Source organism: Camelus bactrianus, chromosome 9 (assembly GCF_048773025.1).
Source record: "Camelus bactrianus isolate YW-2024 breed Bactrian camel chromosome 9, ASM4877302v1, whole genome shotgun sequence".
NCBI classification, from domain to species: Eukaryota; Metazoa; Chordata; class Mammalia; order Artiodactyla; family Camelidae; genus Camelus; species Camelus bactrianus.
Genome location: NC_133547.1, coordinates 62,957,848 through 62,984,280, shown reverse-complemented (window position 1 = coordinate 62,984,280; position 26,433 = coordinate 62,957,848). Strand labels below are relative to the sequence as shown.

General features: G+C 50.7%; 1 protein-coding gene across 1 annotated transcript in view; it reads left to right on the top strand.

Annotated features, from left to right (window-relative positions):
- Positions 1–23,342, top strand: part of CDH5 (cadherin 5) — a 30,930-nt gene extending 7,588 nt beyond the window's left edge. Inside the window, exons 2-12 of the mRNA XM_010962425.3 lie at positions 4,348–4,567; positions 8,830–9,118; positions 9,975–10,091; positions 11,016–11,180; positions 12,053–12,240; positions 13,630–13,877; positions 15,009–15,151; positions 16,665–16,789; positions 17,153–17,261; positions 19,324–19,569; positions 21,294–23,342. Of these exons, the coding sequence (XP_010960727.2) occupies positions 4,367–4,567; positions 8,830–9,118; positions 9,975–10,091; positions 11,016–11,180; positions 12,053–12,240; positions 13,630–13,877; positions 15,009–15,151; positions 16,665–16,789; positions 17,153–17,261; positions 19,324–19,569; positions 21,294–21,808 (2,346 nt within the window). The 5' untranslated portion in view covers positions 4,348–4,366 and the 3' untranslated portion in view covers positions 21,809–23,342. The remainder of the gene's footprint in view (positions 1–4,347; positions 4,568–8,829; positions 9,119–9,974; positions 10,092–11,015; positions 11,181–12,052; positions 12,241–13,629; positions 13,878–15,008; positions 15,152–16,664; positions 16,790–17,152; positions 17,262–19,323; positions 19,570–21,293) is intronic.
- Positions 23,343–26,433: the final 3,091 nt, after the last annotated feature.

Here is a 26,433-nt window from a genome sequence, read left to right as displayed (position 1 = left end):
GAACCCAGTGAGGGACAGATGGTGGCAGTAGAAGCCACCATCATGGAGAGATGCAGCCACAGCAGGAAATGTGAACCAGAGCAGAGAGCAGCAGGGAAGAAGTGCCCCCACTTCTCTCCTCCCATCCTCAGAGCGCCTACTGGAGCCCCTATTGGCCCAACACCAGAAGCCAGAGCCAGGAGGCCCTCTACACAGTAGAGGTCGGGGAGGTGCAGGGGGAGTGGATCCAGCAGGGCGGAGTCCTGCCAATCCCCCAGCCAGATGACTGGGTGTTAAGGAACAAGAATGGTAAGCTGACAACTCAGTGGAGCAGGGCAGAGTGTCAGCGAGGATTCATACAAGCTTGGCTTCATTCACAGCTACTTTTCTTCTCATATTACAAATTTTTTTTTTTAAATTCAGGCCTGAAAGCAACCCTGAGAGGTAGATACTAGTGTTCCCACTGTGCAGATGATGAGACTGAGGCTCAGAGAGGTGAAGCATCCTGTGCGCAGTCACACAGCAACAGGGCAGTGCACCTGACGTCCTATGAACCACAGCGCCTGTGATCACAACTGTCACCCTGCTCTGGGTGAGCCCAAAGAGGAGAGAGCTGTGTGTCACTGGGCCTTGAAGAGTGGGGGAAATGTAGACAGGGCAGGTAGAGAGCTGTTCTCCAGAAAGGGTAGGAAGCTGTAAATAAGCCCAGCACGCGGCCTGGGCATCAACCCTGGACCAGCCCCAGGTGGTGGGCTGATGCCCAGTGGAAGTTGCCCAGGGATGTACAGGGTGCAAGGCGGGGATCAGGGATAGTTCTCCTGAGGGTTTGACTCTGAAGGACAAGTTCACGGGACAGAGAAAGAGGGAAGACCTGTGGGGCCATCCCGGGTCCCTTCTCCTCTTCCCCCACCCACCCTCCTTTGGGTCCCAGCCTCGCAGTCTGAGCACCAGCCACACGAAGCAACCATCTGTAGCCGGCTCCTGCTCTGCTTTGTCCCCAACTCCAGGCCAGGTCTCCAGCAGCTGTGGGCAGTGACCACAGAGACATTTCAGAGCACCTCCAACCTGACATGGCCCACATAGAACTTTTGGTGCCCCACCTCCCTACAGTCTTCTGAATCTCAGTAAAAGCCCTGCTGCCCCCAGCTGCTCAGGCCAAAGTCTGGGAAGTGGTCCTAGACCCCTCTCCTTCCCTCACCCTCTGCATTCCATTCGCAGCAAGTCCTGTTGACTCCAGCTCAAAAACACACTCGGTAGCCACACACCCCTAAACCTGGTTTGGGCCACCATCAACTCTTACCTGGATGACGACTGCCCCCTCCTGGCCTCTTGACTCCCAGCTGGCCTGGTCACCACAGCCGGAAGTTCTCCAAACCAGATCACAAGGCTTTCCCTTGTGTTTAGGAAAAAGCTCTCTCGAGGCTGCCCTGTGCAACCCAACTGCATTAGTCTCCTCTGGCTGCTGTGACAAACCACCCCAAACATGGTGGCTGGGAATAACACAACTGCATTTATCTGTCATCTGATAGTTCTGGAAGTCTGAAGTCCGAAATGGGTTTCAGTGAATCAGACTCAGGACAGCTTTCATTCTGGAGGCTCTAGGGGAGAATCCATCTCCTTGCTTCTAGAGGACACCCACATTCCCCGGCCTGGGGTCCTGCATCACTCCAAGCTCTGTTTCTCTCGTCACATCTCCTTTCTCCTGATTCTGACCGTCCTGCCTTCATTTTTAAGGCCCCTGTGATTAGTCTGGGTCTACCCACATTATCCAGGATAATCTCCCTCTCTTAACTACATCCTAACTGCTGAAAGTCTTTTGCCACAGAAGGTAGCATTCACAGGCTGCAGGGATTAGAACGTGGACATCTTTGGGGGTCCATCATTCAGCCTACCACACAGCCTGGCCACCCCTTCTTGAGTCCGTAGTTCATTCCTATCTAACCCAAGGGCCTTCTATTGGTCCTTCAAATGCACTAATCATTTTTCCACCTCAGGGTCTTTGCACTTGCTGGTAACTTCTGCCTGGAATTCCCCTCCCTTCCCCTGGCATTCCTAGGGCTGACACTCTGACACTGGCATACGTGTCATCTCACTAAGAGGCCTTCCCTGTCTCAGCCAGCCACCCCCTCACCCTCTGTTGTGTCCCCCAGTATAATTCCCTGAGCACCTCCGATCACCAGCTGATGCTTTCCCCCACACACTTATTCTCCTGGGGTTCCCACTACAGTAAGTGCTCCCTGAGGGCAGATCCTGTCTGTCCTGTTCACTGCTGCGTGCCAACACCTAGCATATCCACTCAGGGCTTGGATTTACACCTCGTCCTGCCCAGAACTCTCTCTCCCTGTTTCTCGGTTTCACTTCTGTTTGTTTTATTGTTTCATTTTTGAGTCACTTCTCACTCGAAGGAGGAAGAAAGAAGCAAGACATGCAGTTCCTTTCCAGGCAAAGAAGGAAATGACCCACAGGCCAGAGCCCAGCAAGGCTGGGCAGAGGTCACAGCTGCCGCCTCCCCTGAGTCAGGACCAGCTTCCTGGCCAGGATGCTCAACTCCCCAAGCCTTTGTTCACTGCCTTCCTCCTGCCTAGAGAGGCTGCCTTTTCCACATCCCACCTCAAAGGGCACCAAGTCTCATCTAGTTCAACCACCTCACACAGGACCAAGGAGACAGACCAGGAGCCTTCCCAGGCCCACAGTACACGCACCGTGGGCCCTGCTGGAATGCTCAGTCCCACCCTAACCCTGGGAGCCCAATTCCTCCTGGGCCAGCAGAAGGGGCCACAGGGTAGGGGCAGTGGATGCTAAGATCAGCAGACCCAGAGGCCAGTCTGCACAGACAGCCTGGGCCCTCACTGAGGACAGCCTGGCGCCTGTGTCTCAGAGGAAATGTTACTAGAGTTTAGAAATCTCACGTGCTGCGCAGAATCCAGCCTCTCCCTCTGGCCAGGGTAGGGGACAGCCAGGGAGGAGGCCTCCCATCCAGCGTCCAGTGGGTCCTTGTCTCTCTCCAGGCAGGAGCCCTGATTCCCACTCCCACCCACTAGCCTTCTTCCTCTGAACCATCCCAGGAGCCACAGGTCAGTGACACAGGTGCCAGCTGGGCAGAGTGATGCGGTCAGGGCTGAGAGGCCTCGGTGACAGCCAAGGTCACAGCCTCTACCCACCATGGGGCAGTGGGGAAAATCCCTCTTCCTGGAATCAGGATGAAGTCAGGCCCTGATCTCTGGGTGACCCCAGATCCCAGTCTAGGCTGATCCCACATCCCAAGGGCTGCCTTCAAGGGTGCAATCACATGGGGCCCCTGTGCTTAAAAGGACCCCATGCTGGGTTTCATGTTCTTCTGTCTCCATCCTGATGTTCTTAATAATTTTAGACAAATGAACCCACATTTCCATTTTGAACTGGGCCCCACAAACTATGAAGCCAGTCCTGTGAGCACAGCCTCTCACCACCCCCACCCTGCCCCACTCCGGCTCTTGTGACAGCTACTAGGCTGATCACCAACTGTGAGTTTGGGGACTGGTGAGGGTCTGACCGTCCTGGTTAAGACGTGTGGTTTTCTTAAGAGCAGTCTGAAGACAGCATCAAAGCAAGGCTGCCACCAGGGCTCTCGGGGGGCCAGGTGGCGTGTTTGTTCAGAGGGGTCTTTAAATCACACCCCACAGTGGCTGCTAGGACAAATGAGGGCAGCAGGAAGAAGCATGAACTTTGGGGCCAGGCCAACTTGGTGAGAATTTAATTCTCTTGCTTACGGTCTTTCTGGGTGACCTCAGAAATGTTACTAAACCTCTCTGTTCCTAAGCTCATCTCTAAAGTGAGGTACAATTATACCCACCTTGAGGGTTATTGGGAGGATTAAATGAGATAGCCTACGTAAAGTGCTCAGAAGAGTGTCATGCATGTAATAAGTTACTAATATTTATTTTTTGATACTTATTATACTTATTGATAACATTTATTGATACATGTTAGCTGTCGAGGTCAGACTCCTGGGCTCTGTTCTCAGCCCCACCACTTACTCCAACTTGAACTTAACCTCTCTGTGCCTCAGTTTCCCCATTTGTAAGGTAAGGATAACCTGGGGGTCCACTGCACAAGGCTTTGGAGGCTACCATCTGCATCAGCATTGCCCTCTCCTCTGGGCTCCCCTGTTGCCTGCACTTGCTTCCCCAGCACATGTGACCTTTAAGTAGGAATTATTTCTGTGTCTGTCTTCCCCTCCCAGACTGGGAGCTCTGTGGGGGCAGGAACAGGGCCTGGTTCTGCTGGTCTGAGCAGAGAGTGGAGGATGACGAGTGAACCTTTCAGTGCTCCCTGGGAGCTGCTCGTGGTGACTGCCATGCACTGATGGTGTCTCCCCTCCTTCCTCAGATCCATCCCTCCCGGGGAGATGCAGGTGCCCGGGATGCTGCTCACTGTAGCGGGCGCCTGCCTGGGCCTGCTGGTGGCCTCCGCAGCAGCCGGTAACCCTGCCCAACCAGACACCCCTAGCTCACTGCCCGTGCACCGGCGCCAGAAGAGAGATTGGATCTGGAATCAGATGCACATTGATGAAGAGAAAAACGATGTGCTGCCCCATTACGTGGGCAAGGTAAGGCGCAGGCCCCGGAGCAGAAGAGGCCTCGGCGGCACATGGCCCACAGCGGTGGTGGTGGTGGTAACAACAGTGACAGGAGTTGTGGTGGCTGTAGGGATGCGGGTGATGGTTGTGAGGTGACTAACTGGGAGAGATGGTGGAGGCGGTCATGTGGTGGTGACTACGGTAACCACAGTGGTGGTGATGATGACGGCGGTGGTGATGGTAGTGGGGAAGGGGGAGGCGGGGGGTGATGATGACCATGGAGGCGATGGTGGGAGACGACGATGGTGGTGAAAGTGACAGTGAGCAAAATGGCTCACTCTTCTCCCAGACCTTGGCCCATGGACTGCATATCACTGGCGGTAGGGCCACCCCTTGCACAGGCTAAGGAGGCCAGCCTAGTCTAGTGGTTCAGGGCTTAGGCCAGGACCAGCCCACCTGGCCATTAAAGTTCCCCATCTGGGAAAGGTCCAGAAGACCTGAGCAGACCTCTACAAAACAGTGCTGCTGACAGAGCTCATCATCCAGGCCAGTTTGCCAACGCTGGTCGAGGCCTTGGAACCTCCTCAAAAACCCCTTTCTCTCAGACTACCCCTCCCTGAGTCCCCGTCTCCCCCCACTTATCTCCCCAGATTCTAGGACACCCATAACAAGGCACCTGACCCCAGCCTGCCCCCCAGGGCAGTGCCTAAGGCTCTAACCCCCATTTCATCCCCTTTGAAAATGCATCCATCCTCCATCACCTTCCTAGGGCTTGGAGCAAATCTGAGTGACTACTAACTGTCTTACAGTGTCAGAGGGTTGCTGATGTCAAAATCATTGACTCTGATTGAAAGGAATGGTTCTAGGGGTGGAACTTCACACAGGGCGATAGACTAGGTATTTTAAGACTTTTCAGTGAGGAGAAAAATCCCTTTCAAGTGCTTTAAAATCTCACCATGTCAGTTTCATGGAAGTGAAACATAGGCGGCTAAAGAAGGACCAGATCCATGCACTGGTGAGAGGGTGTGTGGTCCCAAGCACGAGGCTGGGCCCTGGGAAGACGAGAGTAGGCGAAGACAGACATGGTCCTCACCTTCATGGGGCTCGTGGTATAAAATAGGGGCTGGCAGATCCAGCCCACAGAGTGGTTTTGTAAAGAAAGCTTTATTGGAACAGAGCTACGCCCATGCACTTAAACATGGCCATGGTTGTTTTCATGCTACAACAGCAGAGTTGAGAAGTTGTCACACGAGACCCACAAAGTCAAAAATTTTTACCATCTGGCCTTTTACAGAAACAGTTTGCCTACCCTGGTCGAGAAGGGCAGTATGTACCAAACAAAGAACCCCACAAATGCTGGTGACGGGGGAGCCCTGTGGTTATGGAGAAAGAGGCCAGAAAGGACCTTTTGACGGGCGAGGGTCCAGTCTGGCCTCAGCACCAGAAACACCACAGCAGCTGGGGGTGGGGCCAGCGGGGGAATCTCCACCCACAGCCCTAGCCACACCCGCTCATCGCCCAGGACTCCTCTGGTCCCCAAGAATAGCTGGGAAATTTAAATCTTTTAGTCTGGCCACTCAAGAGGGGAAGACGCTTGCCCAGACCTGAAACCAAGACAGAGGCCTAGGAAAGGGGAATGTGAACTATGTGTCCTAGAGGAAAATGTCATCAGCCCACCTGCATCCCTCCCAATGGGGTGACGGTGCTGTGAGTCACTCTCTGAAGAGAGTGGCTGCTCCCAAGGAACGTCAGCAGGCTGAGTCAGGGGCAGTCAGCAGAAAGCAGGGACCACTTGCAGATCTGGACGGTTCACCCAAGGGTCCTGGCACAGCAGGAAGAGGTCAGGCCAGAGGTCACCTGCCAATAGCGTGCACCTGGCACAGGGCCAGGGGACTGAGGGGCCGGCGGACTGAGGGGCCGGCACAATCTCCACCCTGGGAAGAAGCAAGGGTGCCGCCTGGGAGAGGCAAGGACAGGGCTCCGAGGATCAACTCCTGGCTCCAAAAACGTCATCTGAGGGAAGGAAGTCCCTGTTTATTGAGATCAGAGCCCAGAGCCCTTGTTTACAGAGCTGCATGGAGGACAATGAAAGCGAGCCCTGAGCGGCCATCTGAATCCACAAGTACGGGTCAGCATAGCTGTTGGCATTAGGATGTTACACCCAATTTTAAATGCTTAAAAAGGGGAGGGGCCCCCAAAACCTATAACCTGTCTAATCACAAGGAAAACATCAAATTCTAAGAGAAGGGATCCTACAAAATACCCTGACCAGCAGTCCTCAAAACTCTCAAGGTCATCAAAACAAGGAAAGGTTATCAAAGCAAGGAAAGTCTGAGAAACTGTCTCAGCCAAGAGGAGCATAAGGAAACATGACAATTAGATGTAATGTGGTATCCTGGATGGGATCCAAGAACAGAAAAAGGACAGTAGGTAAACGCTAAAGGAAATCTGCACAAACTATGAACTTTAGTTAATAACAATAATATATCAATATTGGCCCATTAATTACAACAGATGTACCATGCTAATGTGAGATGTTAATAACAGGGAAACTGGGGCAGGATGTAAGGGAACTCTGTACTACCATCTCAGTTCTTCTATAAATCTAAAACTGTTCTAAAATGTAAAGTCTACTTAAGAAAAGTTGGAGGGTAAGAAAGCAGAAACTCATATGCAAATGAAGTCTTTTTTAACACTATTTCATGATATCGAGAAAACTTGTTTAGGTGTGAGTCAAATGCAATCTTAGGCAGAATTCCAGTAACATCAATCAAAGCTGACTCACACCCCGTTGCTACCCCTGCCCATGCAGGCCCTAATGCCGCCACCCAGAATCACATTTGGAATGACCATGATATCATAACCCTGAGTAACTCACACAGGGCCCCCGGCTGTGCTTCCTCCTTGATCCCCACTGTACCGGCTACCCTCACCAGGCCACAGGTTCCAGAGATGGTGCGTCACGTTTTGCCTCCTGCCCAACTGTCCACCATATACCCCAGCCACTGGGCTTTGGCACTTCCCCATGAACCACCTGCCCCCGCACACCGCAGCCCTGCCCCAGGATGCTTCATCACCTCCAGCTGCTCCCCGCCCAGCTCTGGGGGAGGGTCCTCACTCCCTGTGTCCACTTCCTCACCTCCTAGACCATTCTTTATGCCCTGTCACCTGGCTTCTCACTTCTCCCCCAACCCCAACAATGCTCTCACCAAAAGCTCCAATGACTGTACCGCTGAAAAGCCTGGGGACGCTCCCGCTTCTGTCCTGAGACCCCACTCTCTCTCTGTCTCTCCTCCAGCCTGTCTGATGCACCTGCATCAGACTCCTTCACTCAAGGCTCTCATTCCATTTGACGCTTAAATGCTGTCCTTCCTCCAAATCTCAGCCTCTGCAGTTTCAAACCAGGCCCCGAGAGCAAGAACAGCGTCTGGCACCCTCTAGGCATCTGATTTTCCCTTTTATTGAAGTCTATTCTTTGAACATCCTAATCATCTACGAGAGGACCATTCGACATGTATGAAATGTGATTAGCTGATGTTCCTGATAGTCCCTGTTTCTAAGACTCTATACATGAAACATTCAGCAAGTCTAACCTTCTAGTATCCTTTAATGTATGGATCTAGCATGAATAGCGGCTAGCCTTTACTGAGTGCCTGTGCAAATTGCTTTACACACATTATTTCCCAAATCTCATTCCTCAGGACACTAATACTATGTATGAAAAAGAAGAAAGGTTCAGTTGTCTAATAAGTGTGGGAAATCCTGAGTTAAACAAAGCTCAGTGGAGTTGTGTTCTGCACGACTACACATTGTAAATCTCCAAGAGAAGATTTTATGTACCATTCCAGAACTAAATGACCGGGACCAGTGGGATGTTGATAAATAGTTGAAAATTGGTTTTTGAGAGGAAAAAAGATCCTGATTTGTTCATTTGCTATGTCATTTCCATGGTGTAAATACTTTCACTATGCCTGCTTCAAGGTACCAACTTGATGCATGGAAGGCAGAGGGGCAATAGATATGCATGAAGACAGCATTATCCAGTATTTCCATTATTCAATACAATCAACATAAAAATTCAAGAACCTTGTTAAATGTAGTAAAGTAATTAACAAGCAATAGATTTTGAGTATGCTACCTTTGTTTCTAATACGATTGATTTAATTGTGAGTTTACATCATTGAATTTTCAATAATGCCATGCTCTGGCACACTCACCTGGGCACACACACTCACTCACATGCACACAGTCACCACTGCCCTTTCCAGCTCATGGCGGCTCTCCTCTCCTAGATTAAATCAAGTGTGAACCGCAGGAACACCAAGTACCAGCTCAAAGGAGAGTCCGCCGGCAAGGTCTTCCGGGTCAATGAGAACAGTGGGGACGTGTATGCCTTTGAGAGGCTGGACAGAGAGAAGATCTCTGAGTACCACCTCATTGCCCTGGTGGTGGACAAGGACACCGGGAAGAACCTGGAGTCTCCTTCCAGCTTCACCATCAAAGTTCACGATGTGAATGACAACTGGCCTGTGTTCACACACCGGGTGTACAACGCCTCCGTGCCCGAGATGTCGAAGATGGGTATGTGCCCAGTCTGTCCCTCTCCCTCTCCCCTCGCCCATCCGTAGCCCGGAGGCACCTCTCCCATTGCAGCTTCACCGCCTGGGGGCAGGATTCAGTGAGTTCCGGCAGTGACGGTGATGCCCGTATTGCCACTTTTTATTATGACTGAAAAGAAACTCTGGTCCCCAGACGGAGCCCTCACCATCACAGACACAGACGCACCTCATTACTCTTTGGAGCCAATCCTTCCCACTGCTCTGACTCTCGGGACTGGCCCGTCAAAAGCGTAGCTTTCTCACGCGGAGGCAACTCTGCCAGTGAGACAAGGAGAGCCGTCATTAGGTCTGTGCAGGAGTCTAAGGGGGCGGAGGGATGCGCTCCTTCCAGAGGTGTGTCACCAGCCTGGAACCCAGGCCTCTGCAGGGGACAGTTCCTTCTGCAGTTCTACCCTCAGCCTCCAGGAGGTGCCAGAAAAGGCCTCCCTTCCCCACCGCTTGGTCCAGGCTCTCCGGCCAGGACTCCGGGACCAGAACTTCCTGTTAAGCATGGGGAACCTGGAGTTCATAGTCGCTGTTCTCACACTTCTAGAAGCAAGAAGAAGCCCCTTACGGTTTCTCCACATGACTCCAGCCATTTGCCCCTTCCCACATTTCCCCCACCAATGAGAACCACCTGCTCTCTTTGCCCCTTGTGTGTGATCGGGCTGCCAGCACTTTGCCCCGACACAGCCTCCTAGAGAGCAATGAAGCCTCTTCTCCCACAGGCCCGGAGTGAGGTGGGTTTGGGGAACAGCAGAAGCCCCGTCTGCTCTCATCTGGGAACGGGCGGGGGGCAGCAGTCACAAGGCAGCCAGCCCTGGATTCTCTCTCCACAGGGACCCCAGTCATCCAGGTAACAGCAGTGGATGCAGACGACCCCACGGTGGCAGACCACACCTCTGTCGTGTACCAACTCCGGAAGGGAGGAGAGCATTTCGCCATCGATAGTTCTGGTCAGTGTGGCTCCGCCTCCCCCCCACCTCCTCGGGCAGCACTGGCTTGGAGGGGGGTGGAGGCAGACATTCCAGATGCGGGCAGGCGCCAGGGGAAGTCTGGTCTGACAGTTGTCACTTACCACTGGACCACACCGCCCCAGGGACGCAGTCATTACCACACATCAAGACCAGGTGGCTGGTGAGGGCAGAAGGAGGCAGACAGGTGCCCAAACAGTGAACTCACAGGACAAGGACAAAATCAGGACCTAAGCAGTGACACAAGAGGCAGAAGAGAATGCCGGTTAGCAGCTCATGGGTATGGAATCAGACAGGTCTGATTTCCAAACCCAGCTCTGCTATTCACTCCTCTGAAGACCTTAGACAAGTCAGCTGACCTCTGTGAGCTCTAGTTCCCTCATCTCAAAAACTGGGAGACTTATATTCACCTAGTACAGTAGCCATGAAGTCTGAGTTAGACAATGCATAGAGAGCACGTGGCCCATTGTCACTGTCCACTCAATGGGACTAAAAAACTGTAAGGACTGAGTCTTGGGAGCAATAAGAAATCCAGGCGGTCAGGCACCGGCACACCATCTTTCGGAGCAGTGGCGAATACACAGCACAACCCAAGCTGCACCGAGACAGCCATCACCAAGCCCTCACGGCACTCTTCCCACTCGGAGCCTAGGTGTGGCCCCATGCTTTCTCAACCCAGCGCTCCAGGTGGCTAGGACTGACAGCAGACCAAAGCATTTGGTTGCTTTGGCCTAGCAGTGCAGGGCTTGGAGGTGGGAGACGGTTCACCACGGACTCTCAGCCCCGGCTACACAGGGAAACCACCTGGGGAGCTTTGAGGGCAGGTGCGCTCTAGGATGGCGTGGGCATCAGTATTTTCTAAAAGCTCCCCAGCTAATATGGCTCCTGATATGACACTTTCTGCAGGACTCATTGTCACGAAAAGCAGTGACTTGGACCGGGAGATGCAGGTCAAGTACGAGGTCGAGGTGGAAGCACAAGATGCCAAGGGCCTCTATGGAGACTCGGGCACAGCCACAGTGATTATCACACTGCAGGACATCAACGACAACCTTCCCATCTTCACCCAGTGTGAGCCCCTCCCCTGGGGCCCCGGGCAGGTGGCGGGTGGGATGCTCCAGGAGCCCTGGGGGACGAGCCTGGCATCCGTCTCCCTCTCCCTCCACCCCAGGGTGGGCCTACAGCTCAGGAAGTCTTTCTGGAGCACGGAGGGGCCCTGCTTCCCACCTGTACACATCCCCACAGTTGGCCAGCTGTCCCCTGCCACAGTGCCCTTGCAGGCCAGCAGGAAGGCACGCTCCCTGCTGTGTGCCACCGCTGGGCCAGAGTCCCACTGCCAGATAGGGCCAGCTGCACCTGATCCCATGAGCTCAGGAAAATCCAGGCCCCCACCTAGAAAATCCTCATGAGCTGGGAAGCAGGGGTATGGCAGGGCTCCATGCCCAGAGCCCACCCACAGCCTGATTCTACCCCCAGAAAAACATCTGACAAGAGCTTTTCACGCACCCTGGGTGGGGCTGCAGAGGAAAGTCAGCCGGCTCACCTCTTGCACCTCCAATGCTGACGGCGTTGTTCAGAGGCTCGGCCACCCCAAGGGCAGGCCGGTTTTCCTGAAATGGCCTCACTGTGGACGGTGCCAGTTCCCTAAAGGCCAGACTTCTCTCTCTTGTCAAGTGATAGGTCCCCTAGCAAAGTACCTGACATACAGAATGTGCTTGAGAGTAAGTGCTCGTCAGATAGACAGAAGGATGGAAGGACAGACAGAGCAGAACCTCTTTGCCCTGGGACCCAAAATCCCAGGGGAATTACCACTGCCACTAGTACTACTACTACTATTTTATTGTGCCCATTTCCTGTATCAAAATGTGTTGGACAGTATGGGGGACAACCGCCTTGTCTATCTCATTAACCCAGTGCCCGCTGGGGTTCCCCTTTTGCATCAGCCAAGTACTCATTTGCTGTGCCTGAAGACATCCGTGTGGGCAGCCCCCTGGGCTCTCTGTTTGTTGAGGACCCAGATGAGCCTCAGAACCGGCAGACCAAGTACAGCATCGTGCAGGGCGAGTACAAGGACACCTTCACCATCGAGACGGACCCCACTCACAACGAGGGCATCATCAAGCCCATGAAGGTGACCTCAGAGGTGGAGGTGGGGGGTGGGACTGCAGCAGTGACCTCAGATGTGGAGAAAGGGGTGCCCAGCATCCTCAGGACTCACCCGGGCTGCTCCTGGCTCAGAGGCCATCAAAGCTGCACCTTCTGGGTCAGATTAGAGCTGGCCATGTGCTCATGGAGACTGTGACCCTGGAGCTGGGGAGGGGTAGCCAGGAGGGGAGGATCAGTGCCTTAGGCTGGCTTACCCCAGAAGCAGACCTTGAAGCAAGGATTTGGGTGTAAATCGTTTTTGGGGGGGAGGTGATCTCAGGAAGCCACAGGAGCAGTGACACATGAAAAGGAGGAGAGCTAATCCAGGCTCCTTAGTGAGAAGGTGATCCCTGGGGGCAAGTGGGGCACAGCCTCACTGGGGACATCTAGGGGACAGTGTACAATACGTCTCAAAGACGCAGCAGTTGTGGGCTGAATGAGGGCTTCTGGGGGTGGTGCTCACTCCCTGGCACTTTCTGATCTGCCCTAGGCACCAGCCAGGAGAGCGCTGGTAGATTACAGGTACTTGCAGCAGAAAGCTGTCAGCCTGGAAGGAAACAGTGAATGCCGTAGGGATGGTGTGGTCATTGGCAGTGGCTGCTGCTGAGAGTCAGAGCAATCAGGCTGGCTGAACCTGGAGGAGGAGGGCAGGACTGCCAGGGGCACAAACTGCCCCCAGAGTGGCATGCAGAGGACTGGGGATCCCAAGCCAGGGGTAACCCACCTCAAAAGGGACACTCCAGAACCCCTCGCCATTCTGCCAGCAGACCTTTCCTGAGTCTGTCTCCAGTCCAGCCTGCACTAGAGACTGGATATAGCTGAGGGACTTAGACAGTCTCCCTGATACCAAAGCTATCAGCCAGTGGGGAGGACAGAGACACAGACAAAAAGGGTCCCATGTTGGCAGCAATTACCTGTATCAGGAGGGGCAGGGACCGGTTCTGAGAGGACGTCTGTTTACCTTTGGATTGGCTTCTTGAGGGGTGAGTAGGAGTGTGCCAAGCAGGCAAGGGTAAGAGAAGCATCTTGAGCAAAGCACACAAAAAAAGGCATGCCCTCAAGGAACTGCAGATAGAACCTCTGGTCTGTGATCCCCTTGAGAGCAGGACTGTGGCTGATCCAGTGTGTCCCCAATACTTGGAGCAGGGCCAGGCACAGAGCTAGGACCAGGACCCAGGGGAGGCAGCTGAAAACAGCCAGGCCCAGCCTCTCCTGATGACCTTGGAAATATCCAGGTCGCATGACTTCTTCAGGCCACAGGCCCCTCATCTGTAAAAGGGGTATCATCCCAGTACTACCTTGCAGGGTCGCTGCGAAAATCACAGCCACATGCTTGGCTCAGAGCAAGTGCTTACCGTCCTTTATCTTTCTGCAGCCCCTGGACTACGAAAACATCCGGCAATACAGCTTCACCATTGAGGCCACGGACCCCACCATCAACCTCCACCACCTGAGCAGCACCTCCAAAAACACGGCCCGCATCATCATCAACGTCACAGACGTGGACGAGCCCCCCGTCTTCGAGCAGCGCTTCTACCACTTCCAGCTGCGGGAGAACCAGAAGAAACCTCTAATCGGCCCAGTGCGGGCTGTGGACCCCGACGCGGCTCGGCGGAGCATCAGGTGAGGAGGAGGAAGGCGAGGGGACTGTGAGGATCGTGCCAGTCTCGGCATTGAGGTTCTCGCACTTGCTGGGCTGAGCCCAGGAATTAAGGGGGAAACTGGCATCTCCCTGAACATATACAGGACGTGGGCAGGGGCAGGACAAGAACCCCAAGCTCTTCCACTTCCCTCTGCGGCCTAGCAGAATCTCGTCCTGCCCAGGAATCCCACCTAGCATGGTCCTGACCCATCGTCTGTTCTACCATCAAAGGGCTGTCCCTTGGGCCATGGCTCCCACGGGTCCCGTCTGGGGAGATCTGACAGTCAAAAGCAATTTAACATACACGAAACCCCTTCACTAAACATGCTTTGTTACATTTGTCTTCCCAAAACCACAAAAGGGAAAGGATCTGTAAAAAAAACGTCAGTAACCCTGACTTTCAGTAGCTCGCGTTTGTGATTTGCTGTGCCCCCACCATGCCCTCCTTCAGGACCACACAGACGTCTACATACATTAATGGTGGATTTGTTTGTCTGGGGGGTTTAACCGTTTTTAATTTTTTTGGATCATACCATGCCTATTTCACACTATTTGTTCTTCTCTATCAACTAGACAAAAGAGTGCTTTTATTATAACTTTTGTTATTTCTTCTTTTTGTTCTGGAACTTTTCTCAGGAGCAGTGAAAATATATGCTTAGAATGCTATACATAATTTTTTTCCTCTCTCTTTTCATCTCTTAAAACCTTTTTTTTTAAATTTCTAGAACTTTTTTCACTTCACAAAGTTAATTGCCTTCCGATCACTTACCATTTTTAGCTCCTTTTTTATTTCTTCTTGCTCTTGCCCATTTTTTTTCATTCATCACAAAATCCAACCCCAGCTGTGGTATAGTTGATTCTAGTACCACCTGCCTGGAAGGGCTGTTGATGGAGTCTCAGGGACCATCTTCAGCCCAGTGATGGCAACACTGGGATCAAAGGGATTATTTCATTGCTCTGACTCCCTCTGGGTGGTAGATGCCATGAGCAGTGAGAGGAAAATGGAGATGGATGCAAGAGACAGACCCTAAAGGGCCTCATCTGTCCTGCTGAGGAATATGGACTCAGCAAAGGACAACGGAGAAAGCCTTGAAACTCTCTCCTCTGGGCAGATACTCCATCCGCAGGACCAGTGACAAGGGTCAGTTCTTTGGAGTAACCAAGCAGGGGAATATTTACAATGAGAAAGAACTGGACAGAGAAGTCTACCCTTGGTACAACCTGACAGTGGAGGCCAAAGAGCTGGATTCTAGAGGTAAGTGGCCCCATTTGCCAAGGGACCTGGGCCCCTCTTCTATCTTCATTCTTTCAAAGTTGGCATAACCTATCATTCTGGGCTCTCTGGAGGACTATAAGCACCTGTTGGGATGCTACAGCACCTCCCTCCCCAAGCGTGGATGGACCAGCAGCATCCATGTCCCCCAACACTTTGTTAGAAGGGCAGAATGTCGGGCCCCACCCCCAGACTGAATCAGAATCTCACGCACACTATAGTTTAAGGACTGTTACAAAACAAGCTGCCAGATGTCCCTGTGATGAGAATCATCTGAGGCACCTCTTAAACACAGAGCTTTTCAGATGCCTCCCTGGAGGCTCTGGTCCGGTGAGTCAGAAATGGGGCCAAGGAATATGCATTGAACAGGGGCCGTGTGGTCTTAGTACTGTGGGCATTTGGAAAAGGCTTCTCTGGAGGGTGTTTATGTGCCAGTTTATGGATTGAATTCAAAATCTGAAGCAGTTTCCAACTGTTGGAGGTTCTCCAGAAATTAGAGTAACTTCAGCCAGAGGGAAAAGCAAGTGTTGGAGTTTTGCATTCTTTGCCTATATGAGAAAAATCACAACCGCCCTCCAGGAGAGGAATCACAGGGCCCAGAAAGGGGGTGACTTGGCCAAGGTCCCACTGATGCTATCCTGGAGGATCGAGGACCCCTGCCCCCTGCAAGCAACATGTCCCCCAGCACGGCAGCCAGGCCAACTTCAGTGGACTCCTGTGTACCTTCCAGATCAATCTTTGCCCCTTTCTTCCCCATCTAATCTCACTCATACAATTTTTAAATTTTAAAAGTAACAGTTTGTTGTTCATTTTAAAATGAGAAAACTATTAAAAAGGAGAAAATTATGCCCCATGATCCCACCATACAGAGATAATTACTGTTAGCACTGCTGTGTAGTTCCCTAGCCTTTTTTCTATACATTTTTTATACAAGAGAGATCATAATATTTGTATAGAAATCATACCCTGCGTTTTTACTTAACCTCATTCCAGAATCATTTGCTCCCAATACTAAAATGCCTTTTTTTAAAAAATTACATTTTAAAAATGTAATTTACATGGGCATTGCAAATGGCCACATAGTCCATTCTTTTAAAGTGGTGTAATTTATTAACCCAATCTCACTTAGATTGTTTACCTTTTCAATTATTTTGTAATTAATTTATTTAAATTAGTTTGATTACTTAATTAAATTGCTGGATTGATTTAATAATTATTCAACTGATTTAATTAAAGCCTTTTAAAATACACAGATGTGGTTTACCTTTCTGATTCTTACAAGTAATTCTTGAGCAAACATCCTTGTGCATGAAGCTTTACCCCTTTCCTCTTTCACTCCTTTCATTCAAAACCATCCCTGGCCTCCATTCAAGAGGTCCACAGCCCCCTCTTCCCCCAAAAAGAGCACCCCTCCAGGACTCCCCATCCACACACCTTTTAACCCCGGAGCAGCATCTGCTAAGCCCACTGCAGTGATGAGTCCTTTCCCCTGCAGGAAACCCCACGGGCAAAGAATCCATTGTGCAGGTCCATATCGAAGTTTTGGATGAGAATGACAATGCCCCGGAGTTTGCCCAGCCCTACAAGCCCAAAGTGTGTGAAAACGCTGCCCAGGGCAAGGTGAGTCTGGCTCAGGTGGGAGGGCGAGGCAGCACCAGCTGGGGCAGGCTGAAGGGGAGCACTTCCCAGCCACAGTCAGCTGGCGCTTCACTGAGCTTAACGTAACCTGTACAACAGCCTTGCGGAAAGGTGACATCATCCCTACTTTACAGATGATGAAACCAACCGGGGCTCAGAGAGAATGTGTAACGAGTAGATTGGCGGGGGGGTGGGTGGTAGAAAGAGTGGCTTCGTGGAGACCATTTAGGTTAGTGTTAACAGGTAAGAGGCAGGCACAGTTGGGTCTAAACCCGAAGTCCCCATCACTGAATCCAGGCCAGCCCAACACCACCACTGACCATCCCCCCATCTTCCACCCTCCAGCTGGTCGTGAGAATCTCGGCAATAGACAAGGATATAACGCCACAAAATGTGAAGTTCAAGTTCTACCTGGGCACTGAGGACAGCAACTTCACTCTCACGGATAATCACGGTGCGCCTCAAAGCAGTCAGCCTGGCTCTTAGAGGGAGTCATGGATGGGGTTATCTGTGTTTTAAAGTGCAAGGTCAAGGACCAAGCCGATGAACTAGGAGCAAGCCCTCACTGGGGCTTTCAAGTTACAGAATATGTTGTACAACTCCCACCATGTACCTTATTGGTCTGTGCAGTGGTCAGAGCCGCCCCGGCCACACTGCCAAGTCCATGTGGGCTTTCCTTCCCCACAAGATAGTCAGGTCGCTGAGGAGCACAGAACAGACATGGGGTGCAGACAGCTCAGTTTACGGACTAGCCAAGGGATTCCTTCCCATGGGACCTCTGTGCTCAGCACAACTGCAAACTGCTCTATAACATGGAACTTTGAGGTTGCTCCCAAAGAGTCAAAACTGGACAGCTGAAATCCCAAATGCCAAGGATACAGTGTTTTAATTCTCCTACAATCACTACTTACCACCAGGTGTCCCCAGGACAGGACACCAATCACAGCCTAGAGAGTGATTCCTGTGGTGTCAGTAGGACCAATCAGAGCCTCTGACGAGTATGTGCTTCTGGGGGTGCTGACACTGAGCTGACTGGATGCCAGCCCAAAGCAGACAGGTTTCCACAGCGTCTACACCTTCCTCAGAAAAACAGAAAACCCCCCTTGGGTCTAAATAAAACAATCCTTCACCCAGCATGCCGCAGAATCCCCGCCCGCCCCAACTGGCAGCACCATGGTCGATGAGGATCCCTGCACAGAAGCAGCCACGGCCACCTTTGAGGAAGGTCAGGGAATAGGGTCCCTGAGAGAGAGGGGCAGACCCAGGGGATCACCCACAGATCCGTCCTTAAGGACCCTCCTATGGGAGGGGTAAGGTGGCCATGATGTGTTGGCAGTCAATGACAGACTATTCAACATTCAGCTGTCTTTAGGAGTAAATAATGTGGCAAACATGTCACCCCATCCGCAATAGCAATACCCACTTCAATCCCACCTCAGGAGAGATCTGCAGTGGAGTGGAAAGCTTAAATGCCACCTAGAGACACCCCATGGGTAGCCAACTAGGAGACAAGTTTGTTGGTCTCAGATTCACTTACAACGTGAATGTCCTGTTACAGTATTAAATGAGTACAGTGAGAAATCTCTAATTTCTCCCATAAAGTATCAATGACCATATTGTTATTACTTTCAATGATAATAGACATGGCTACTTAATAACGAAATGTAATTGACTTCCATTTGAAACCTAAAAGATGGCTTCCTTTACTTTTGGCTTCCTGAGTGTGCCAACCCTGCATGGCTAGGTAAATCCTGGGGCAGGAAGTCCCTGGACCCTCTGATCATCCCGGGAGCCTACAAAAGGCAGATTATTTGGCCTCTGCTCAGAGCCACTGAATCAGAAATGCGGGAGGAGAGTAGGGGAAAGGGGAGGGGGTGTAGAGGAGGGTCTGAAAATCAGAATGTTTAAAAATCTCCCCGGGGAATTCTGTACATGAATTGATTGCAGCTGGGAGGGAGAGCCAATATTTGGGCCAGAACACATTCCCAATTCCAGCGTGCCCAGGGCACCTGCAGGCAATCATGCCCTCAGCGCCCAGGGCACCTACCTATGTGTTGTTTTTACTTTCTAACAAATTTTCAGGGATAGCAAAAACAGCCTTAGAAGTTAGTCCAATGCTAAAAGGCTTTATTTCCCCCGATTGCTTGCCAAAGCTTGAAACGATCATTAATTAAGGGTCATCTCTTCCTGAAGTGGGGTTAGGGAGGAAGAAGGGGCCAGGCATATCAGTTGCCCACAGAAACAGAAAGCAAGGATTTTACATTCTGGCCAAGTCTTTCTTAGAGGCCAGGTCAAAGCTGCTGCCCCAAACATCCCCTCTCTGGAGGAACAGACCTGCCATCAAATGGCTGAAACATGAATCAGGGGTATAAAGGGCAGAGAGGCAGCCCAGACAGCATGTGGGCTAGCGCAGTCACCAAGGGCTTCCTGGAGGAGGCAGGCCACACCATCAGTGTAGAGGAGAGGACAGGGACTCTAGGCAGCAGAACTTGACTCCAAAGCCTTGGTGTTTCCAGATAACACAGCCAATATCACAGTCAAGTATGGGTATTTTGACCGGGAACGTGCCAAGGTCCACCATCTGCCTGTGCTCATCTCGGACAACGGGAGGCCAAGCCTCACCGGCACCAGCATGCTGGACGTGACCATTTGCAAGTGCAACGAGCGTGGCGAGTTCACTCTGTGTGAGGAGGTGGCTGCCCAGGTGGGCGTCAGCATCCAGGTGCTGGTAACTATCTTCCTCTGCATCCTCACCATCGCAGGTCAGTGCCCGGGAGGACGCAAAGGGATACTGAGGGGGCTGCACAGGAGGAGGAAGAAGCCAGGGATCCAGGCCCAACTCTGCCTCCAGCCCTCAGGGCAGCCCTGCACCAGTACCCGACTCTGAGCCTCAGGGTTCCTGAGGTGGGGTGGGGGAGCTCCACCTCCCTGGGTGCCTAAGGGCAGGGGAGGAGGAGAGAGGAGGGGGCGGGGCTCAAGGCTCTTCTGGTTTAAAACACTTTATATATGACATTCACTCATTCAACTTACATATTTTGAGCACTTACTGTGTACCAGGCCCTGTTCTAGGCATTTATTTATATAAAACCTATTTTGGAAAAAAAAGGATCTAGTTCCTCTTTTGGAAAGAAATGGGAAGTTTAAAAACTTCTAGTTTAGATTAGCACTGGGGGCTTTCTTTCCTTATTTTAAGGATTCCTCCAACCTTGATATCTTTTCTTTTCGTGTTTGGACCTCAGCAATTTTAGGAGCATTTTAGGCCTTGCCTTAGTTTGGGTTCCCCAGGAAGCAAACTCTGGGGCAAGTGTTGGGGTGCTCGTGGTTTATTTGAGAGGTGCTCCCAGGAAGCTCCAAAGGAAGAGAGGGAGTGAGATAGGGAAGGGAGGCAGCTGACAAAGGGCAAGCTGTCACACAAGTTGTCACCCTGGGTCACCGGAGCTTCCTCCCACTGGGGACTGGCACTCACAGCCTGTGTTTATCCACTAGTGCCCACCAGCTGATGGCTGGAGCTCCTCCCAGAGGTGTAAGTTCTCCCCACTTCACCCACCATGGCGGCGGGGTGCTCTAGAGGAAGCGCTCGGGTGGTTAGAGGTTAGCCTGTGCACTACAGTGACAGGACCAGGGGACACGGTGAGACACCCACATTATCTGCTCCAGGCCTTTCCTGCCAGTGGCTCCCCTGCGAGGGCCCCTGGCTGAGCCCTCTACCCTACATGGTCCACCCCTCCAAGGGGTTGCCAACCCTCATGCTGTCACACCCCTCAGAGCTTTGAGCAGGGCTGCCATCACACTACTGCCTGGCCATGGGACTCTGGGCAAGTCACTCAGCCTCTCTGAGTTCAGTTTGCTTAACTGTAAAAGAGGATAACAATGGGATAATCTTGAGTGAGAGGACATAAAAATGTGTCAGTATCATGCCAGCATGTATACAGTAGATGCTCAAGAGTGGCTGCTGCTACAGCAATGGGTGCCATGTCTGCCAGCACCACTGTAGTCCATCATCATCATCTTGGCTCAGAATCTTTGCACTCCAAATTCCAACTCCATCCCTTTCCCCATTTCTGCCTCAGCCTCTGGCCTCCTGGCCTTTGGACAATGACATGGAAAGATTTGCCAGGATTTTCCACAGTGGTAAAAGGAGGGAGGAAGCAAGGATGCAGGTAGATGGGGTGGAGAATGAACCTGAGGGAGGCCCACTCTGTTCCTCTCCCGCCAGTCCCTACCAGTGGCCATGACACCAGCCAGGATCATATCCTGGGGTGGGAATGGGAATGGGTGGGGCTGATGCTGGGGTAGGGGCGCCAAGATGGACCCACCAAGTGTCTAGACCAAATGAAACCTTCTGTGTTGGTCCAGGTGTCACTGGAAGGCTGGGCTGGCCCAGGGATTCTCAGGGAGAAGGGAAGGGTGCAGGTGAGCCTCAGAGAGTGGGAGCCACCCAGCCTGCTGGCCCGTGTCTGACTAGCTCTGGCTTGCTCCACCGCAGTGATCGCCCTCCTCATCTTCCTGCGGCGGCGGCTCCGGAAGCAGGCCCGCGCCCTCGGCAAGAGCGTGACGGAGATCCACGAGCAACTCGTCACCTACGACGAGGAGGGTGGCGGCGAGATGGACACTACCAGCTACGATGTGTCGGTGCTCAACTCGGTGCGTCACGGCGGGGCCAAGCCCCCACGGCCGGCGCTGGAGGCACGCACGTCCCTCTACCCACACGTGCAGAAGCCGCCGCGGCACGCGCCCGGGGTGCACGGGCCCGGGGAGATGGCTGCGATGATCGAGGTGAAGAAGGACGAGGCGGACCACGACGGCGGCGGCCCACCCTACGACACTCTACACATCTATGGCTACGAGGGTGCCGAGTCCATTGCTGAGTCCCTCAGCTCCCTGGGCACTGATTCGTCCGACTCTGATATCGATTACGACTTTCTCAATGACTGGGGGCCCAGGTTCAAGATGCTGGCCGAGCTGTACGGCTCGGACCCCCAGGAGGAGCTGGTGTATTAGGGGGACCAAGCCACTGCAGCTCGGGCTAGTCGGACACGGGGCACTGAGCCCTCAAATGTAGCACACCCGCCCCAGACTAAGGGCCCTTCCTCATGGGTCCGAGACCTCCCCACCTTGGGTAGCAAAATCCAAATCTCTGAAATGCCCAAGAACACATTTCAGCAATGCCTACCCCTAAAATGCTGGAAAATCCAGGCTGGGACATCCACATAACCTTGTCATCTGGGACCACTGGTCCAACTCAAAGACTTTCTCTGGCTCCTCAAAGCAGCTTATGCTCAACTGCCAGGAGAAGTCTTCCCCTGAGGTCCCTGAACCCCCTGGGAAGGTTCCCGTGCCTGTCTGCTTGGAGGCAATGGGCTGGATGGCATGACCGTGGGACACGACTCTGCAGCTCAGTCCCACAGGAGACTGGCACCACCCATCATGCCTGCCCTGCTTCAGCTTCCTCACACCCTCCCAAGTCCCTACCATCCCTCAGCCTCTCCCAAGTCTGTCAAGAGGGAAGAAAGGCCTCTTGACAGCTCCCGATCTTGGGTCCTGAGGTGACCTTGCTGGCCTGCCATGCCTGTAACTATGCTGTACTGAGTGTTGAAAATTCATCCAAAGTCAGGGAAATGGCTTGTAGAACTTTGAAGCAACTGTGAATTCAACCTGGAGGGACAATGGAGATCCAGTGTGACAGATCATAGGGTGAGGACCACCCCTGTACCCCATCCCTCCAGAGAGGGCCTAGACTCGCTGTGACCCCAATTTGAGACTCCTGACACGCCTCCAGTTTGCCTGGGAGGCAGAGCAGATTCTCCCAGAGCAGAAGACCTTCCCCTATCCCTCCTGGTTACTCATTCATGCTCTCTTTCTTTTCTCTTTGTCTCTGTCTACTCTTTATCTCTTGACTTAGAGGCATGTAAGATATGACCCACATCACCTCTGGTCAAAGTCCAAACCCAGGCATGACTGCACAACAGAGCTGGGCCATTGCCTTTCCACCTCAGTGCTGCCACATCTCAGGGAACCCCAGCAGGGCCCCATCCCTGCAGGAAGCACGGCCCCTGCCCAAGCCCTGTGGTCACCTATGTATCTCCCACTTTCCGCTGCAAAGACACCTTGGAGAAATGGCATCACACAACAGGAGGAGGTTGAAGAAGAAGGCAAACTCTCCAACTCACCCTTTATCAGGGGCCGAGGTTCTGCTCTGGGCAAGGCCCCTCATAATTCAGGGGATTGTAGATAACGCTGAATTTTTATTTTTAATGAATAACCACTTTTTAAATGTTTTTTACTAATAATACTTATACATTTCTAGCTCTCACAAACATATAGAATAAGGGTTTTTGCATAATAAGCAAGTTGCTATTTAGATTAACAATTTTAATTCAGGCTCTTTTAGTTGGGTAAACACATTCCTGTAACCTTCTGTTTTCTATCATTTTAGTACTTGCTCTAGTGATAATGACTATATATATTGGCTACACTGGTGCATGGGACGTACTGTATTTTTTTTTATAACTAAATAAAGAAAAATTTTGAAATACTTCTATTTCTAGAGCTGAGCAAGCTCATCTGAAACACAAGCACATACCGCCGCCCCCTCCCCCACACCCACTCATCACCGCCATCATCAGAGGGACCCAAGAGTGCGAGGTGACATTTGCAGTCAGGATTTTAGAGACACACCACCGGAAAGGGGTTGCAGCAGAGAATAACAAGGGCCACCTAGGGCAGCCCTGTCTCCTCCCAGAGCCCCACGCCCTCACTCAGCCTCTGCACCTGCCCCAAGTCCCACCCCGACTCTACACAGCAGGCAGGGCCTCTGGAAGCTGGAGCTGCCACATCTTTTCCATTTGACAAGTGACCCAAGGGGATGAGACTCATCAGCAGTGAGGGAGGAATTCAATCTCTAATTAGCCAGTTGACAATAGTGATGATGTTGAGCCACTGGCACTTTATTGGGGTGTGTGGACCCCAACATTGGGGTCCTCCCTGGAAAACCTCACAATCAAAAATAAGAATAGGAAGCCCACTTGCCAGACTCAGGACTTGAACTGGGGAGGTGAGAGATGAGGTTCACCTCAGCAAGGCCCCTGCCCCTTGACCCCCGCCAGCAGGCTGTCCTGGGCAGTGTGTCCCCCAGGGATGATATTTTGCAAACTGTGCTCTGGATAAACACTACTTCCTGGAACTCTTGGGGAGTCAATTTGTCTTAATTCCAATTTTGTTCTAATTTCCCTTGTGATGTATTTTTTGATCCACGGGTTACTGGAAATGTATTGTTTAACTTCCAAATATTTGTAAATTTTCCAAATTTCCTTCCGTTACTGATTTCTAATTTCATTCCATTGTGGTCAGAGAACATAATTTTTATTATTTCAATCCTTGTAAATTTATCGGTACTAGCTTTATATCCTAACATATATTTCATCCTGAAGAATGTTCCATGTGCCACTTGGGAGGACTGTGTATTCTACTGTTGGTGGTGGAGTGATCCATAGCTGTCTGTCAGTGTTGTTCAAGCTCTTTACTTCCTCACTGATACTGTGTCTAGTTAGTCTCTCCAATATGGAAAGCGGGGTGCTGAACTCACCAGCAACTACTGTTCAATGGTCTATTTCTCTCTTCAACTCTTGTCAGTTTTTGCTTCATGTATTTTGGGTCTCTGCTGTGTTAGGGACATACAGGTTTATAATTGTTATATCTCCTTGATGGATTGAACCCTCTAGCATTATAAAATGTACTTCTTTATATCTAGCCACAATTTTTATCTTAAATTCTATTTTGTCTGATATTAGTACAGTCACTTTAGCTCTATTTTGGTTACTGTTTACATGGTATATCTTTTCCCATCCTTTTATTTTCAACCAATTTGTATCTTTTAATATAAAGTGTGTCTTCTGTGAATACAGTTGGATCATGGCAGTTTATTCATCCTACCAATCTCTGCTACTGGAATGTTTAATCCTTTTACATGCAATGTAACTACTGATAAGGTAGGATTTATGTCTGCCATTCTCCTATTTGTTTTCTGTCTTAGGTCTTTTTTGTGCCTCCATTACCCCATTACTGCCTTTTTAATGTTAAATAGGTACTTTGTAGTGTACCATTTTCTCTTGTCATTTCTTTTACTACATTTTTGTTGTTGTTGTTATTTTCCTAGTGGTTCCCCTAAGGATTACACTTAAAATCTTAACTCTTATAACAATCGAGTTAGAATTTGTACCAACTTACAGTGTACAAAACTTTGCTCCTAATAGCTCCACTCCTTACCCTTCCTTGTGCTATCACTGTTGTACATACTACATTTTTATACATTCTATGCCCATCAACATAGATTTATAATTACTGCTTTATGCAGTAGTTTTTAAAATAATATAGGAGGGGAAAAAAGAGTTACAAACTATTTATTTATTCATATTTAAACTACCTTATATTTCTACCTATGCAGTTACTTTTACTGCTGATCTTTATTCATGTGGATTCAAGTTACTGCCTGCGGTCTTTCATTTCAATCTAAATGGCTCCCTTTAGCATTTTTTGTAGGGAAGGTCGGCTAGTGAGGAATCTCTCCATTTTGCTTATCTGAGAAGTCTTGATTTCACCTTTATCTTTTGCAGGATAGTTTTGTTAGATATAGAATTCGTGGTTAATAGGCTTTTTCTTTCAGCGCTTTGAATGCCATCCCACTGCCTCTGGCTTCTCTGGCTTCTGCTGAGAAACTGACTGTAAATCTCACTGAGGAAACTTTGTATGTGAGAAGCTGTTTCTCTCTTGCTGCTTTCAGTGTATGCTCTACCTGTGATTTTCAACAGTCTCATGATGCTATGTCTAGGATAAATTCTAAGAGTTGGTCTTACTTGGAGTTCATTGAACTTCTTGGATGTGTAGATTAATATTTTTATCAAATTTGGGAAGTTTGGGCCAATTATTTCTTCAAATACTCTTGTCTTTCTCTCCTCTCCTCCGGAACTCCCATTATGCACATGATAGTTTACCTGCTGATGTCCAATGCGTATCTGAGGTTCTATTAATTTTCTTCCCTCTTTTTTTCTTTCTGTTCCTCAGACTAGATAATCTCCATTGACCTGTCTTCAAGTTTGCTGACCCTTTCTTCAGCTAACTCACGGCTGCTGTGGAGCTCTTCTAGTGAATTTTTCATTTCACTTTAGTGGACCTTCAACTCTACAATTTCTATCTGGTTCTTCTTTATTGATATTCTCTACTTGATGACACATCATTCACACACTTTCCTTTTGTTCTTTAGATGTGGTTTCTTTCAGTTCTTTGAACATATTTTAATCAACTGGCTTAAAGTATCTGTCTAGTAAAATTTGGGTTTATTCAGGGGTAGTTTCTACTAATTGCTTGTTTTCCTGTGAACAGGCCATACTTTCTTATCTCTCTTCATGTCTCATAATTTTTGTAGAAAACTGAATATTTTAAATAATATAATGCAGCAACTGTGGAAACCAGATCTCTACCCCTGAGTTCACTGTTGTTTTAGGTTTTTGTTACTGCTGCGGTTTGTTTACTGACTTTCCTAAACTAACGCTGTAAAGTTTGTACTCTTTCTTGTGCATCTCCACTGAAGCCTCTGCTTGGTAGTGGTCAGCTAATGATTGAACAGACAT